We start from the raw sequence: 18,517 nt of genomic DNA, 5'->3' as shown, positions 1-18,517 counted from the left end.
AAGGCAATAGAGAGATACTGGGTGGGTGAAGTTTGGTGGCACCTTCTTACATTGATTAGTATAGTAATAGCAGGTATAAAATATATCACCAACGATGGCTGGGTTCATAAAAGAAGATGGACTAAGTTGTTTCCTGTACCTAAAATATTCTCCTGCTTTTTATTCTGTTGAATCTCTACACATGGCTTACCCTACTCTCCCTAATCCTTTAATAACATCCCACCTCTTTTTCTGAATGGATGACTCTTCCTATAACTTTACTGAGAAGACTTTTAAACATTTTCATGCATCCTCTTTTGCTTCCATCCAATCTAAGCAGTTAAAGTGACCTTTTTCCTTGCCAAATTTAGTTCTTCCACTGGTAATCCAATCCTTTTTTGGGAATTTTCCCAGTTAATCATTTCCTAAATCTCACCTATCTTCAATATTTCCCTCTCTGTTGGTTCCTTCCCTGCTGCCTCCAACCGTGATGAAATCATCTACCTTTTTAAAAAAAATCCCTTTTACCTTTCCATCTGTTCAATCTGTCATCCTACATATCACTTCCCTTTCGTGTCTTAACTCCTGAAAAGTATAATCTACATTCACTGCCTCTGCCTTTTTGTGGGTTCTTTATAATCTCACTTGGGAAGTTGTTTTATTGATTTTTTTAGTGTTAATTTTTATGGCTTGTAGATATAGTCACAGCCACGAACTTTGTAAATCTGTCTTTTCCCTGTCTCTGGTTCTGTACCATCTCAAGGTATAAAGAAGCTTTCTCTATCTTTTTTTCTCTATCTCAGATAATTGTTATTGTTTATCCTTCATTCTTGAAGAGGATCATGATATCAAAGAAGTGATATGCAAGTGAATTGAATGTAAGTGAGGGAGGGCTGTGCAAAGTCACTAGCCTCACTTTCTCCTTTGGAGCCATCTGGGTCCAGTGGCCAGATGTAGATCAGGATGATTGGAGGTGGCCCTGGATGCAGTGGGAGATCTTGGCTTTTTTAAGCTATGGTTTGTCTGAGACAGTACTCATTCAACGATTAAGGCTATGGTTATTAACTTCCACTTGTCCAGTTCTAACTTTTAAAGTGTTATTTTCCTCAATAGCTTTTGTACTTTCTTTTCTATTTGGCCAGTTGTACTCTTTAAGCAGTTATTTTCTTCAGAGGAGTTTTTGCATCCCCTTTTCCATTTAGCTCAGTAGGATTGCCACTGGCTTAGTGGCCAAATTTTTTGACCTCTTATTTTTACCTTTTAACCCCACTTCAGGTTTCAGTGACCATATATGATTTTCTAGCCTGCTAGTATGATGTGGATTTCTGCCTATTCTAATTAGTCTGTCTTGATTTTTATTTCCCCTGCCAAAGCAGTTCAGGAGGAAGGCCTGGACCTTTCTCTTCTGACATTTTTGGTAAATACTTTGCTGACCCTGGGACGTAAATCAAGTAATTCCAGTGCAGGATAATCCTTCTTCATAACCTTATGAATTTCTTCACAAATAAAGAAGAAAAAGGTACTGACATCATATACAGTGAGGAATGATGATATTTGTATACATATATATTTATATACAAATATTTTATTAAGAGATAGTTATATTTTATTTACATGTGATGTGTATAATAAATACATGTATGCACACACATGATATGATATATGTACAAATATGTATGTATTTATCTTAGCATGCTAGCTCAAAGAAGCTCAGAATTTGAAGGAAATTAACATATCATAAAAATTGTAAAATTGCTTTATGCCATGATGTATCTTATTTTTGGTAGACTAAAAGAAAATCATTCCTTTGTTTGACATGTCTATTAGAATAAATAGCTGTTTCCCATTTTCATTGTTTCTTTCTATACATATATTACATACATATACGTATATATTTCCATACATTTGATGCACATATGCAATATTTTCTGAATATTTAATTTAAATGTCTCAAATAGATTCTACAAGGTAGTAATAATTCTTAGACATTTCTGTTATATTGACAGTAATATACACTGAAGAGTCAACATACAAAAAAAATTCTGCATCTCCTAATGCTAAACCAGCAAAGACTATTATGCCCTGAACTTAAAACCTTATTCTGTTGCAAAGTAGCATAGGGTTTTTAATAACTACAAATAGTTAGAATCAGTTGTGTCACAGCCAGTAAGTTCAATAACCCTGCTGAGAGTGCTCAATCAACTGAAAATAAAATGGGAGACTTCTTAAAAGATCATCACCTACTAGCCCAACAGGATTCACTAATGACTCCAAAGCTATAAACCTCTAACACCTCATTAGTTCTCAATTGTTGCATATTGTTTAGCAAAAGCATTGTCTGTTTCCCATGATGTCCTGTTGGGATATGGTCAAAATCTCATTTTTATGGATCGCTGCTTACCAGGAAGTACCTTTCACTAAGTAAAAAACAATAAAACTCAGAGTGATGAGACCAATAACCCAAATACTTGGACAGATATTGAAACAGAAAGTGGGATCCTGAATTTGGCTGTTTAACATTGTGGAAAGAAGCAACTGACTCCAAGATTCAAATCAATATCTAAACATAGGATGATAGATTGAGAATTAGTAGAGACCTTAGAGGTCAACGAAGTTAAGCTTTTTTTTTACAGATGGAGAAACTGAGGCACTGAGAGTTTAAGTGATTTGCCCAGAATCACACTACAGTTAAGTATGTGAGGTGGCTTTCAAACTCAGGTCTTCTTGACTCCAAGTCCAGCAGTCTTATCTTTTATACACACATAAAAGGTCTTTGATAAATTCTTCTTTTAAAAATAAGCTTTTCCTACTACATTTTAAATTCCAAGCTGGTATGAGGCCACCTTTGACATAGATATAGACATACGCATGTATGTAAAAAGCTATATCTATCTATTTATAGTAAAACCACATTATGCATATTTCTATCAGTTCTTTTTTCTGGAGGTGACTAGTATCTTCCTTCATAGGTCCTTTGTAGTTGATTTGAATATTTGTAATACTCAGAATAACTTAGTTGTTCACAGTTATTCTTTGAAAAATATTGCTATTACCATGTACAGCATTCTCTTGGTCCTGCTCATTTTACTCTTCATTATTTTTGTAGGTTTCTCTATATTTTTCTAAAATCAACTTCTTCATCATTTCTTATTGCACAGTAGTATTCCACCACAATTATACCACAGTTACTTGTTCAGTCATTCTCCAGTTGATGCACATTCATTCAATTTAAAGTTATTTGCCATTACGAAAAGAACATCTATAAATATTTTAGAAAATATAAATTCTTTTCCTTTTTTCCTGATCACTTTGGGAAACAGACCTAATAGTAGTATTGCTGGATCAAAGGGTATACACAGTTTTATAACTCTTTGGGTATAATTCCAGATTGTTTCCCAAAATGGTTGAATCAGTTCACAGTTCTACCAACAGCATGTTGGGGTATCAGTTTTTCCATACTCCCTCCAACATTTGTAATTTCCCCTGTCTATCATTTTAGCCAACCAGACAGGTGTGAAATGTTATCACAAAGTTGTTTGCATTTGTATTTCCCTAAAATGATGATTTAGAGCATTTTTTCATATGACTATATATAGCTTTGATTTCTTCATGGAAAAGCTGCTGCCTGTCCATATCTTTTGACCGCTTATCAATTAAGGAATGACTCATATTATTATAAATTTGACAAAATTCTCTATGTCTATTCTACTATGAGACCTTTATCTGAGAAAATGTCTATAAAAATTTTTCCTTAATTTTCTGCTTTCCTTCTAATCTTGGCTCGATTAGTTTTAATTGTACAAAGCCTTTTAAATTTAATGCAATTAAAATTATACATTTTGCATCTTATAATGCTTTCTATCTCTTGGTTATTCATAAATTCTTCTGCCTTCCATAAGACTGATAGGTAATATGTTCTGTGTTCTTCTAATTTACTTACGATATCTCCAATTATATCTAGGCCATATATCTATTTTGACCTTATCTTAGTAAATGGTGTAAGATCTATACTCGGTATCTACTAGACTGCTTTCTAGTTTTCTAACAACTTTTTTTTTACCAGTCAATTCTTATCCCAAAATTTAAATCTTTGCATCTGTCAAACACAAGGTTAGCATAATCATTTAATAATGTGTATTGTTATGTCTGCTCTGATCCACTCATCCACTTTTCTGTTTCTTACCCAGTACCAGATAGTTTGGATAATATATCATATATAAGAGAGTTTAAGATGTGGTACTGCTAAACCTCTTTCCTTTATTTAAAAAATATTTCCTTTGATATTCTTGACTTTTGTTCTTCTAAATTAATTTTGCTATTTTTCTACCTCAATTATATATATATATATATATATATATATATATATATATATATATATATATATATATATATATATATATATATACACATGCACATACATAAACTTAATTGAGATGGCATTGAGTAAGTAGTTAGTTTAGGTAGAATTGTCATTCTTATTATATTGTCAGTGATCACACATGAACAATTAATATTTCTTCAGTTATTAAATCTGACTTTATTTGTATAAAATTGTTTTATATTTATGTTCATATAGTTTCTGGGTTTGTATACTCTAGGTATTTTATGCTGTCTAAAATTATTTTAAATGGGGTACCTCTTAGTATCTCTTCTTGCAGGATTTTGTTGGTGCTATATAGAAATGCCAATGATTAATGTATTTCATATTCTGCTACTTTGTTAAAATTATTAATTTTGCAACTAGCTTTTTAGTTAGATTTCTAGAATTTTCCAAGTATGTCATCAATTTGTCTGCAAAAGAGATAATTTTCTTACCTCATTGCCTTTCTGATTCCTTTAATTTCTTTTTCTTTTATTAGCATTTCTAATGCAATTTTGAATAATACTGGTGATGATACATACTTCTTAGTTACTTAACATTTATTCTTATACATTTCTGGGGAATAATTTTATTTTTAAAAGGTATCATCCTTTGGGGAATAATGTCTGTTTTAAAACCTTATTATTATTTTGACTAAGCATTATTTTCTGTTTTTCAGATTTCTGCACAACAATAAATTGTCAAAAATTCCAGCTGGGAGCTTTTCTAATCTGGATTCACTGAAGAGACTGTAAGTTTTAAAGACATTTCCTCCTAAATTAAAATTAGAATAAAATAGAATACAAAGAAGAGATTTTTCCTTTATGCTTTTGTATTTTGAAAGGTGATGGCAACTTTGGAGTATTAGGTAAGAAAGTGTTTCAGATTTTTCTAGTTGTGTGGAGGAAAGTGATATTTGATATAGCTTGTCACAGATGGAACTATAATCAATCTGCTATTTCTCATAAATCTAGCTGAGTTATGTGATTACTATTATATTTCTTGTCCAGTGATTTCTTATGAAATCTAGACTTTCTAATCTTTCTTTTCTCAAACTTTCCTTAAAAACAGAGAATGCTACAACATTCTAGATTTGCAAAGGAATTGCATAACTAAGTTCGGTTAATTTCCTGTTGTGATCCTTATTTCAGTCCCCTTTTTCCTTATCATTCTCATCTGTCTCTGCATTAAACTTTCCTCTTTCAGATCCTCTTTCTTGTAGATTACTGTTTCCCCACACTTCTCCATTCTCTCTGTGTACCCTTCTTTTTCTCTATACGTGTCCTTATATTTTTCACTGGTACACACAAATCTAAGCATCAGCTGTAAGATGAATGATAAAGATATGGATTTTCCACTCCATGACTCTAGGTAATTGAGAACATTTCAGAAAGCAGACAAAAGAACATCTGTTGGTGGCCTTAAGTTGTTGACAGTTTAAGCCTTGCCAGATATCTTGAATGTGTCCACTGCTGGAAAAAGAAGACTTATGGGCAAGAGAGTGTGAAGGCTAAGTAAAAGCCAACTCTTAAGAGTAAAATACTCATGTTTTTGGTGAGTTGGTGTCAGGAGACAATATTGTGAACCTTTGCAAATGTTAGAAGTCGTGAGTGAAAGAAAAGAACTGCTTCATTCTCACCTCTCTTAATGATTCCTTTTCTCAGATAGAATTTCTTTTTCTTTTTTTCTCTTAACATATTTGGTAATTCTCAAGTGGGAGAATTCTCCGCTGGGGCAATCTATCATTTTTTTGATACAGTGTACTTTGGGCCTATATTCCATGCACAAAGAGATTTCACATGTCTCTCTACCTTTGATCTATTTTCTAAATCTCTGTTTACCAGTGCCCTTAACAAAAGTCGATTTTTTTTGTTGCTTACTTCATCAAAACTGTTACAGAATCCAATGAAAAATGTGAATAGAATTTTTTTGAAATGTCAGTGATGTTTCTTCAGCTAGCACTCAAGCATCTTTTCTTACAGGGTCTTCCAATTTTTGTATTATTTTCATCCAGCCTGTCCAACTTCTTTATTGGATATGATTCTTCAATTAATAGTGGGATATGTTTTCCCTTTCTTTAGAGTTTCATATTGTCTTTACTTATCTGTCTTGGTAATTTCAGGTATTATTCAATTCAGTTTACTTCAATTCAAAAAATATTAGTCAATAAACATTTATTAAGCAGCTATTGTGTGCCAGCTAGTGTTGTAGACCCTGAGGATATAAAGAAAGGCACCTCGTATGTTCAGTGTATCCTGCCAACTAGATGTTGGAAGGGATACAGATATGGTTGAGACACAGTACCTGCTTACCTTTGAGGCTTATAGCTTAGGAGAGAATTTATTATATAATGACATCTTTTAGTTTTGATGATTTAATCTCCTATACATGTATTGAAAACATAACTTGTTATCAGTATAATGTTAGTTTTCCTCCAGAGGTTCCCCACCCTCCTCACACCTTGCCTTTTCTACGTCAATACTTTTTTTCACTGGTTCAAATGATTAAAACTGTTTTTCATTATGTGCTACTGGAACACAAAATATAAATACTAGTAAGTGTCCCAAGAGGTCATGAAACTAGGTGAGCAATCTGGCTGTGTTTGTTTTAAGCAAAGTTTATTATTATTCCAAAGATTTTGAAGTGTTTTATATGGTCTCATTAATGTTAGCAAGATGGAAAGTATCTTCTCTGTTTTACAGACAGGAGACCGATGTAAAGAACTTGCTTTAAACTCTGTTGTCAATGACAGAATGAGTACTATAGTGTACCTAGTATTCCTATCTTCAGTCTTTTATACTACTTACAGTCCATAATATCAGAATTCTGGAAGTATCTATGATTTTGTCAAGATGAGGAACTTCCATTGTGGAAACTCCCTTGACTAAGGCTGGTTGTATCCTTTCTACGATTTGATAGAGAAGTAGTTAAGTAATTTCCACAGTTTAAGGCTGTAATAGAGATTTTCAAGATTAAAGGAAAAAGGAAAAAAATCAAATGAATTATACCTAAAGATGAATATAATTCCACTTTCAAAATTATTTGGAAGCATTTTAGCAATGCTTTAATGGGGAGACATTAGAATGGGAGAAAGGAGTTTGAATTCTACTTTTATGTTACCAATATGTCCATATGTATGACTGTATCAGTTTCTCCATCTGTACCATAGGAAATATAATTCTGGATAAGCACTAACTTACAGGGGGGCATTGTGAAGATTAGTGACATGACTTTCAGAAAGTGCTTCCAGATCCTCGGGGGATGGCATTATGAAAGCATAAATAATTTCTCATTTTATTTTCAGATACAAAAATTGTATTCTTCATGATTCATTTTTTTTTCTTGGAAAAGTACCTTTCAAGCAAAAATGTGACGTAGGTGGGAATGAATAACTGTTTCTGTATTGTCTGAGACTGGAAGTTACCAAGGCCAAGGTTAGGCCTGCTCATTTTCCTTTCTGTTCTGCCGTGCACATTAGTCCTTGCAGATTAGAATTCAGTATATGCAGAGATCCTGGTGATTTCAAAATTAGCACTAAAGAAGTAGCTTATCATGGCAGAAAGAATGCTGAGCTTGGAATCCTCCCTCTTACACTGCTTAACTGCATGCTCATGGGCAAGATACTTAACTTTTCTCTGATCCACAATGGCTTCATCTGCAAAAAGAGGATGGATGATAATACCTATTGCTCGCATCTCAAAGAGTCACTGTCAGGATCAAATGAAATCATGCATGTAAAGCACCCAAACATTAGCTATTATGATCAATTTTTGATAAACTTAAGAAATGTTCAATAAAGCTTCTCCTTTCTTGTAAACATGTATCTGTTCCTTTCAAATCATCAGGTATTTCAAAAACCAAACTTCCGTGTTTCATTCTCAGGCAAAGTTTGTACATAATCTCACCGTATAGAAAGTTGTCAGATGTGTTGCTCACAACAGTCCTGAAATGCTGCCTGAACTACATGAAAATATCATTGGGAAGTATTTAACAAAATCCAATAAAACATGGATAAAATTACATCTTAAAACTGAGTCAACCTGTAGTCTTCAGGGATGCTTCTGCAGCTTCATGGCCCCCGTTTCTCTGTGAATTTGACATCACCATTGCATAGCCTACGTTGTAAAATAGAGCTTTCAGAAGAAGTGCAGATCTGGAATCCTCTAGCCCTTTACCATATTAAGCTTAAAAAAATTCACCCTTCCTACTATTCTTTGGTTACTCTGGACAACTTAATTGCAGGTCATTGTGATAACAACAATAAAAAAAGACCTGACCTTTTTATTGGATTTAAAAAAATGAAAATCTGGGACTGAAAGAATACATAGAAGAAAAGAAAGTGTCATATGGCCCATGAAGACCCAGAGGGTGAATGATGTTGTAATTAAGGAAAGTGAGACATTACAGCCTGTTAGAGTTTGGCATTTCCAATGTATCCCAAGGGATCTCTAATGCCATCACTTCTTGCATTTAGCTCCCATTCACGTAGATAAGAGTCTCACATGGGCACTGAAGTGAGAACTGACTCTTTCATATTTAGCAACTGCAAACTCCTTTTGATGAGACAACCAGACACTGAACAGAGAGCGCTAATCAGATGAATGAACTTTTGGACTCAGTAATGCTGAATTTGCTCTATTTTTCAATCAAGCTGCTGACACAACAAAGTGATCAGTGACAAGGAATAATCCAGGACAATCAGAACCCAACAGTGCACTTCCTGAGCAAGCAATCTGTGCCTTTTATATCTAAAATACAGTTCATTTCCCCTTTAAAATCATTGTTTATTGACACAATTTGTATTTGCATCTCTTTCATTTCTGCATGTATGCTTCCCTCTCACACCTAGCCAGCAAACTGTTCCTTGGTACCAAAAAATAAATAAAATAAAAGAGGGAAAAAAAGCATGTGAGCAAAACTGACCAGATATCTATTGAACCACACTTTATACACAATGTTCTACTGCAAATAAGAGAGGTTGGCAAATTTTCTCATCTAATATTTAGGGTCAGGATTGATCAATCTTTACTGTTACTATTTCTATTTCTATGGTTGTACGCATTATATATGCTTTTTTCTGGTTTCATTTACTTTGTATCAGTTCATATAATCCTTTCTAAGCTTCTCTGATTTTTAATAGTCATTATTTGTCATAGCACAGTAATATCTGATTAAATTCGTGTACCACAGTTTGTTTAGCTATTCCCAAAGGAAAGACACCAACTTAGCCAAAGTACTATTCTGCACAGCACTTAAAATCTTCCCATCCTATTTATTTTCCCCTCTGCTACATGTAATTTCATAAGTGAAAGTTCCATTAAAATAAAGGATGCCATAATGTAACTTTCAAATGGAGGGAAGAAGATAGTTCTCCCTCTCTAAATTTAAATTACTTGGTAGTAGTGCAGATACATATTATTCCTCAGTGGGATATAACATCAGCTATTCAGAATGAGAGAGCCAGGAGACCTGGGTTGTAGTCCCATTTCTGCCATATTCTGTATTACCTCAGAAAACTCACTTTTTCACTGGATGATTTTTAAGGCTCTAAAATTCCAAGAGTCTCTGAAATGATGAGTCTACTGTTCTCACTTGCTGTATCAGATTCTGCCATGATAAGAATATTGTGGGAACTGCTAATGACATCCCATGAGATTGACCATACTTCCCTGGTTGACTGTTTCCATTTCTTAGGGCTGGAATGGCTTCATGTTTCCTTAACTTTCTCAATGGATTCTCTTAACCACTTGAAATTGAATTGAAATTGAAAAATTCTTTTGGAAGTTCAGATGGATATTATTCTATTACATATTCAAATTTGTTATCTATGGTTTCATTATGGACTATGATATTCTTTCCAGTGTTTGTAGGGAGACTTTTTTTATAGGTTCTGGCTTATTTTCATGTACATTTGAGCCCTCAAAGGTTGTGTTGCTTTACCAAGTAGGATTTTGTGAAACTCAAATAATGTTTCTGCATATTGTAGTCAGATATTAGAAACAGTAAAAAAAAAAAACAACACAGCATGTATTTATCATAAACTCGAAGAGTAAATGGTCACATACATACACACACACAAATATATCAGATATGTCTATAACTGTACGCACGTATGTTTTTGTTATTGTTATTCATTCGGTAATATCTGACTTCCTGACCCCATGGACCATAGTGTACCGGGCTCTTTTTTCCTCCAGTATCTTCTGAGTCTGTCCAAGCTCATATTTGTTACTTAGATGACACTATCTTTCCATCTCATCCGTTGCAGTCCATTTACCTTATTCTTTCCCAACATTAGGTTCTTTTCCAAAGAGTCCCAGCTTCTCGTTGTGTTGCAAAGTATTTACATTCCAGCTTTAGTATTTGATCTTCCAATGAGTAGTCTGAATTATTTCTTTTACATACTGACTAATTTGATCTTTTGCTGTCTAAGGCATTTTCAGAAGTCTTCTCGAGCACCACAATTTGAAAGCATTGATTTTGTGTCACTCAGCTTTCCTTGTAGTTCAGCTCTCATAACCATATACTACTACTAAAAACCAGCTTTAACTTTATGGACCTTTGTTGGGAAGGTGAAGTCTCTGCTTTTTATTATGCTGTCCAGATTTGATATAGCTTTCCTTCCAAGGAGCAAGCATCTTTTAATCTCATGATTGCAATTTCTATTTGTAGTCATCTTTGAGCCCAAGAATATAAAATCTTACTCTGCTTTTATTTCTTCTTCCTCAGTTTGCCAGAAAGTGATGGGGCCAGTTGGTATAATCTTAGTTTTTTTTTTTTTTGATGTTAAGTTTCAGGCTGGCTTTTACCCTCTCCTCTTTCACCCTCATCAAGAAGCTTCTTAATTCTTCTTCACTTTCTACCATCAAAATAGCATTTTCTGCATATCTGAGATGGTTGATATTTGCTCTGACAACCTTAATTCTGGCTTTTGATTCATGAAGCCTTGAATTTTACATGATATACTCTGAATATAAGTTAAAATAAATAAGATGACAATATATAACATTTTCATACTCCTTTTCCAATCTTAAGCAAATCAGTTGTTACATGTTCTGTTCTAACTTGCTTCTTGACACTCTTACAGGTTCCTCAGGAGATAAGTAAGATGATCTGGGATATATACATATATATCTGCTTAACCAAAACCCTTTTTACTGGGTTAGGGCAGAAGGGAAAAATAAAGAAATCAAAGCTATCTACAATCATATGAAAAAATACTCTAAGTACTATTGATCAGAGAAATATAAATTAAAACAACTCTGAGGTACCACCTCACAGCTATCAGAATGGCTAATATGACAAAAAAAAGGAAAATGTTGACTGTTTGAGGGGATGGATGTAGGAAAACTGGGTCACTAGTTAGTAGAGTTATGGACTGATACAACCATTCTGGAGAGCATCTATGCCCAAAGAATTATAAAAGTGGTGCATACCCTTTGAATTCTATAATAAAATTAGGGCTATATCCCAAAGACATCCAAGAAAAGGGAAAAAGACCTATTTATACAAGTATATTTATATCAGCTCTTTTTGTAGTGGCTTAAGAATTGGAAATAAAAGAGATGCCCATCAATTGGGAAATGGCTAAACAAACTGTGGTATATAATTGTAATGAAATATTATTGTACTGTAAAAAATGACAAGCAGGATGACTTCAGAGAAACCTGGAAAGACTTACATGAACTGATGCATAGTGAAATGAACAGAACCAGGAGAATGTTGTACACAGTACCGGCAATAGTGTTCAACGAAGAATTGTGAATGACTTAGCTATTCTCACCAATACAATGATCCAAGGCAATCCAGAGGACTAGTGATGAAGCATACTATCTGTCTCCAGAGAAAGAACTGATATTGATGGACTAGAAACTAAAGCATGCTATTTTCACTTCTTTCATTTTTAAAAATTTGAGTCTTGTACAAAATGACTAATATGTAAATGCTTTACATAATTGTACATATATAATCTATATCTGATTGTTTACCATCTCAGGGAGGGCAAAAAGGGAGGGAGGGAATGAGGGAAAGATTTTGGAACTCAAAAATGTTTTGAAAAATTGAAAAAAGAACTTGAAAACAACAAAACAGAAAGAGTCTGTTGTCTGATGTTGCATTGTTATTTTATTGGCTTTTTGCCTTTAATTCTTAGAAGTGGTATAAAGGAAATAACTAGTTCATTCAGTAGGTATTTATTGAATGTATATGGCATTCTTGGGGATAGGGACTGGACCTATGATTTTATTGCTATAGGGACTCATTTCTGCCAATGCCAGTTGGCTCCTTCACTATAAATTAGAGTCATTTAGAGTTGTCTAAAATACTAGGAGATGAAGTAATTTGCCTAGGGTTACATAACAAGTATGAATTGGAAACAGAACTTAAACCCAGGTCTTTGTGGCTCTCTAGCCACTGTGTCACGTCAATAAGCGTTTAATAAATACCTACTATGTGCTAACACTTTTGCTGAGCACTGGAGTTAAAAAAGAAGGCAAAAAACCCCCAGCCCCTTCTTTCAAGGAGTTCATGGTCTAATGGGGGAGAAAATATAGCATAACTACTTATAAACAAGACATATACATAATTAATAAATCGGAAATTATCTCTAAGAGATGACACTATGCAGTCCTACCTCTCTGTAGTAGATAAATATTTAAGTGCTGCCTAGAAACTAATTTTCTTTTTTAGAAACTCTACATTGTAAAAAAGGTCAGGAACATCACCCTCTCCTCACCCCTGTCCTCCTAGGAAATGATGCATATAGCTCTATCATCTCTGGGATTATGATTGCAATGGCCATGTACCTTAGCTATTCCCTCGATATGATGGTTCAGGAATTCTTGCTATTCCACCATTTTCCCAATTGATTCATGGGTCAAGTGATTGCCATCCCTGTGATGAGGGGCGTGCTAGTCTAGAAGCATCATCCTCTTCATCCTCTCAGACTGAGGACTATTTTTTGATGTCATCTTTTTCTGGCTCTTTCCAGAAAACAGGAGAAAAGATTCTTCAGTAAAGATTCTTTTATAGAAGTGGCTCCCACAATAGCCCAAGACAGGGCTGGGGAACCCGTGGCCTCAAGGCCACATGTATCCTTTTAGGTCCTTAACTGTAGGCTTTTCATTGAATCCAAACTCATTTTATTAAGGGAATTTTTTCTATGAAGTTTGGATTTAGTCAGAGGCCCTAGAGGGTCACATGTGGCCATGAAGCCATGGGTTTCCCACCCCTGGCCCAAGTCAAGGAAGTCATTAACAATCCCTGAGTTCTTGAGAATGAATCACTCCTCCCCAGTGAGGTTTTAATGAACACTTCCTAGTGGATTTCACTTAATTATTTTAAAGAAGTTGTCAATGGGCCTGCTTCCCTCCATAAGATAATAAGGTCATAGAGTTAGAACTAAAGATACAAAGTCTCAAACAAAAACCAACACCCCTCACCACCTATAACTCCTTTGATTAACAAGCAACACAATTTCATAAACGCTAAGATTTCATCTCATATACAGAGAAGCATTGTGGGGGAGTGAAAAAAAGTGCTGTATTTAATGAAAGAAAACCTGGATTTGAGTTCTAATGGTGGTACTTAATTGTTATGTAATTCTTTTAACTTATCAGAGTCTACCTATGAAATGGGATTTTTTTTGTTTTTTTGGCGGGGAAGGGGCGGGGGGGTATCTGTGATTTGTCCAGTGAGGAAATTCACTCTATAAATACACATTACCAATTATTCTGTAACTTACAGTTTTAAAGAGTTTCTGGAGAGGGGAGTGGTACTGAAAGGGGAAGAGACTTGACCAGCATCACACAATCAATGTGTGTCCCACTGGTCAGAATTTGAATTTAGATCTTTCTGATTTGCAAGCTTACTCTCAATCCACTACATCAGTCTTACTATAATTTAGTTAAAAAGAAGTTTTGGTCGATATTTTCTGTTTCTTACATTATCATAGCATCCCATGTATCCCTTTCACCTGTTCCCTAAGTACCATCCCACATGATAGTATTTTTTAAGAGAGAAAAAAGTCACATTGAAAAAGTCTGAAAACAAACAATGTGTAACACCTGTGGACCTCCCACTTTCATGAAGGGGGAATTTGGGGGTATCTTTTCCTATCTCTTCATTCAAGCTTCACTTGATCTCTGTAATATTTTAAAATTTACTATTGATTTTTTGATTTATCGTTGTTTACCTTTACATCTTTATCGTTACTGTGTATATTGTTTTCTTGGTTGGCTTACTTCATTCTGTATCAGTTCATATAGATCTTTCCATGCTTCTCTGTACTCACCACATACATGATTTCTTACAGCATAGTAGTATTCCATTACATTCATGTGCAAAAATTTGGTTAGCCATTTCCAAATTGATGGCCATTTACTTTATTTCTAACTCTTAGCTATCACAAAAAATGCTGCTATATATATTTCGGAGTATATATGAACTTTTTTCTTATAGATAGCTTAGTAGGGGCATAAACCCAGTAACGAAGTCTCTGATTCAAGGGTATATATGATGTTTTAGTCATTTTAGCTTTCCAAAATAGTTATACTATTTCGCAGCTCCACCAGCAATGAATTCATGTTCTAGTCTTCCTACAACCCCTTCACCATTGAGTATTGCAATTTTTTGTCATTTTTGCCAGTTGGCATACTGCAAGATGAAAGCTCAGTTCTTTTGATGTGCATTTGGAGCATTTTCATGTGATTGTGGATAATTTGCAGTTCTTTTGAGAAATATTGGTTCTTATACTTGGACCATTTATCTGTTTGGGTATTAGTTTTACATACATGTATTAATTGTTTAAATATCTTGAATATCAAGTCCTTATTAGAGAAATCTGCTAAAAAAATTTTTTTGCCCATTTGACCACTTCCCTTCTTATCCTAGGTATGGTAATATCAGTGTAGAAGCTTTACAGTTTCAACTAATCAAAGTTATCTATTTTATCTTTTGCATCTGTCTCTTTTTTGGCTAAGAATCCACCTCTTACACATATCTCTGAGAGGTATATGATCTGTTTTTTCTGCTAATGCTTTATCGTATGATCTTTAATATTAAAGTCACATATTGAATTAAAATGTATTGTGTTAAATAGCTATAGATGTTGGTCTGAACCTAATTTCTAGCCTGACTGTTTTCCAGTTTTCCCATCAGTTTTTTTTCCTTTTAAAATGTCAGATAGGGAATTTTCACCTAGGTAACATGTTTTACACTTTATTAAGCACTGGATTATTGACTTCTATTGTTTTTGAATCTCCCTTTTCTAATCTGTTCAATTGATCTCTCTCTTATTTAACAAATGTCAGATGGTTTAGATAACTACTATTTTGTAATATTGTTTGAGATCTAGAAATGTTATTACTCCTTCATTCTTACTTCTTTTTATTATTTCCCTTGATAGTCTAGATATTTTGTTTTTCCAAATGAATTTTGCTTTTAATTTATTTAACTTTGTAAAGTATTCCCTTGGTAATTTGATTGTTATAGCATTAAAAGAGTAAATTAATTTTGGCAGTTTTGCTGTGTTTAGTTTATTGTACTGGTCTAGCTATGAGCTCTGGACTATTCCTTCAGCAATTTAGGTTGTTCTTTATTTCTTTAAGCAGTACTTTTTAATTGGATCAACAAATCTCTTGTGTACATCGGAAGGTTAATGTCCAGATATTTTATGCATCTTGTAGCTCTTTGGAATGAAATTTCCTTTTTATTATTGTTTCTCATGTTTTGCCATTATTATATAGAAATGCTGTTGATTTTTGAGGATTTATTTTATAGTCTACAACTTTGCAGAAGCTATTAATTGTCTCAGTATCTTTGCCAATTCCCCAGGGTTTTTCAAATAAACCACAATATCATCAGAAACAGGAATAGTTTAGCTCCTCTTTACCTGTGATTAGTCCTTTAATACCTTTCCTTTGTCTTGTTGCTCTTGATAGCATTTTCAGAACAGTATCAAATAATATGAAAGAGGGTAGGCATATTTGTTTTGCTCCTAGGTTTTCTATACTCTAATCGTGGAATTTTTGTGAAGGGCTTTGTAAATCATGAATAATGATAATAAAAGTAATGATAACAAAAATACATATATGCATTGGTTGTTGCTGTTTAGTCATTTTTTAGGGGTTTTTTTGGCAAATGGTTGCCATTTTCTTATCCTGTATGTTTATATAAATACACACAAAACATATGTGTGAATATATCTCTTATGTATATGTGTATATATGTATACTTATACATGTATATGGTATTTTAATGTTTGCAAAGTATCTTATATGATCCTCTTTATGTGGTCATCTTATGTGATCATCACAGCCTTCATGAGAAGTAGATGTTCTTATAACCATTTTATAGATTACAGTAAGCTGGCGGCAGAGTAACTTGCTTAGGGTCACAGCACATTAATTTCTGAGGCAGCATTTGACCTGAGACCCTCCTGACTCCACTCCAGCCACCAGACCTATCAAATGTTATCTAAGTGCATGTCTTAGTCCATGGAGTAAAATGAGGCACATGGAAGCTCATTTGATAGTCAGTCATATTCAGTAAGACATATTCAAAACGATTTCAGTGATCTGTTTTTAATTGTCTTCATGTGTAGGCGTCTAGATTCCAATGCTCTGGTGTGTGACTGTGATCTAACATGGCTGGGACAGCTTTTAAAAGGCTACACTCAGAGTGGTCACACTCAGGCGGCTGCAACCTGTGAATATCCCAGAAGTCTTCAAGGGAGATCAGTTGCCTCCTTAACAGCTGATGAATTCAACTGTGGTGAGTCTTTTTTTTTTATGATGTCTTAGAGCTTTCATGTACCCTGTTTCTTTAATGTACCTGTTAATAGATATATACTTGGAAAATTGCTCACAGAGATGTTGGCTGTTCTTTAAAAAAAAGAATTACTGTCATTCTTTTCATCATATGCTGTCTTTCCTTTAAAGGAAATCTTTAAAATCATAGGATTTTTGAGCAAAAAAAGCTTTAGACATCTCTTTCAACACCCTCATTTTACAAATAAAGAAACCACATACCAGAAAATTAATATGATTTAGCCAAGGCAGGAGAGGTGAGCTCAGACCTGAGGTCTTTCAACTCCCAGTTCAGTGTTCTGTCCACTACACTACATTGTCAATTAGGATGAGCAATTATGTTAATAGTAATTTTAAACTACAAAGTATAAAATTTTGTTTGAGGAAAACTATGATGTTATGTCTATGTAGTAGTAGTTACTTATGTTTTAAGTTTTCACTGCATTAGGAAAATATATTAATCCCAAACATTTTATAGCATTATACTCTATTGTATGTTAACATTACACTAGTTTTAAAGTCTGGAGAGTTTGTAGTCAATGTGAAAGATTAAATTATTTAAATAATTATATAGTATAATATTGAGGTAATAATGGAAAGCCTTAAACGCTCAGGATATTGACCTTGTGAACCAACAGTTTTGAACATATATTTTCCTGCTTCTGTGCCTCCCTGAAATACTCTCTTAACTCTTTTCTACCAGTTCATATCCATCACTTCCTTCAAATCTTGATTCATGTCTCCCTCCTTTCAAGAAACCTTCTTTGATTAATTTCAGCATAACTTGATCATTTTACTCCAACTTCCTCAGCTCTTCTATACAGTTTGCGCTTTACGATTGTCATTTATATTCTCTAGATGGCTTTTCTACCTTTATTACCCCGTCTAGATTGTAAGTTCTACAAGGACAAGAAGTGTGTTTTCCATTGCTTTTATGTTGTGTTAACTATACACAGCTATGTGTGCAGTAGTAAACGAGTAAACACTTATTCAACACTTGCTGTTCCAGGCCTTGTGCTATTCTCAGAAAAGACAGTTCCTGTTCTCAAGATACATATAGTCTGATGGTAGTGACAACATACAAACAGTTATGTTCAGACAATCTACATGCAAGATAATTGCAGATATTTAACAGAGGTAAATAATTAACAGAGAATCAATAAATTTTCTGATCCTTTTTTCGGGGGCTATAATAATGATGAATCAATCAATATGGCACATTTCTATTTTGGAGATCATAATAATGACTAATCACAGGTCAATCAAAAAACTCAGCCGCAGAATAGAAAGTCAAGCCAAATGCACTCTACATATGTCTTTCACTAAATTCCTAGTGTCTAATAATGACATAGAAGATGACTTTAGGATTTTT

At 33.9% G+C, this 18,517-nt stretch overlaps 1 protein-coding gene across 4 annotated transcripts in view; it reads left to right on the top strand.

Annotated features, from left to right (window-relative positions):
- The window catches only part of PXDNL (peroxidasin like), a 522,877-nt gene that overhangs the window by 353,790 nt on the left and 150,570 nt on the right, over window positions 1–18,517 (top strand). For all 4 annotated transcript variants that reach the window (XM_072604570.1, XM_072604572.1, XM_072604573.1 and 1 more), the window contains 2 exons: window positions 5,019–5,090; window positions 16,941–17,110. In XM_072604570.1, the coding sequence (XP_072460671.1) occupies window positions 5,019–5,090; window positions 16,941–17,110 (242 nt within the window). The remainder of the gene's footprint in view (window positions 1–5,018; window positions 5,091–16,940; window positions 17,111–18,517) is intronic.

This window comes from Notamacropus eugenii, chromosome 4 (assembly GCF_028372415.1).
Source record: "Notamacropus eugenii isolate mMacEug1 chromosome 4, mMacEug1.pri_v2, whole genome shotgun sequence".
Lineage (NCBI taxonomy): Eukaryota > Metazoa > Chordata > Mammalia > Diprotodontia > Macropodidae > Notamacropus > Notamacropus eugenii.
Note: the sequence above shows the minus strand (reverse complement) of the source record. Positions and strands in the feature narration are given on the sequence as shown.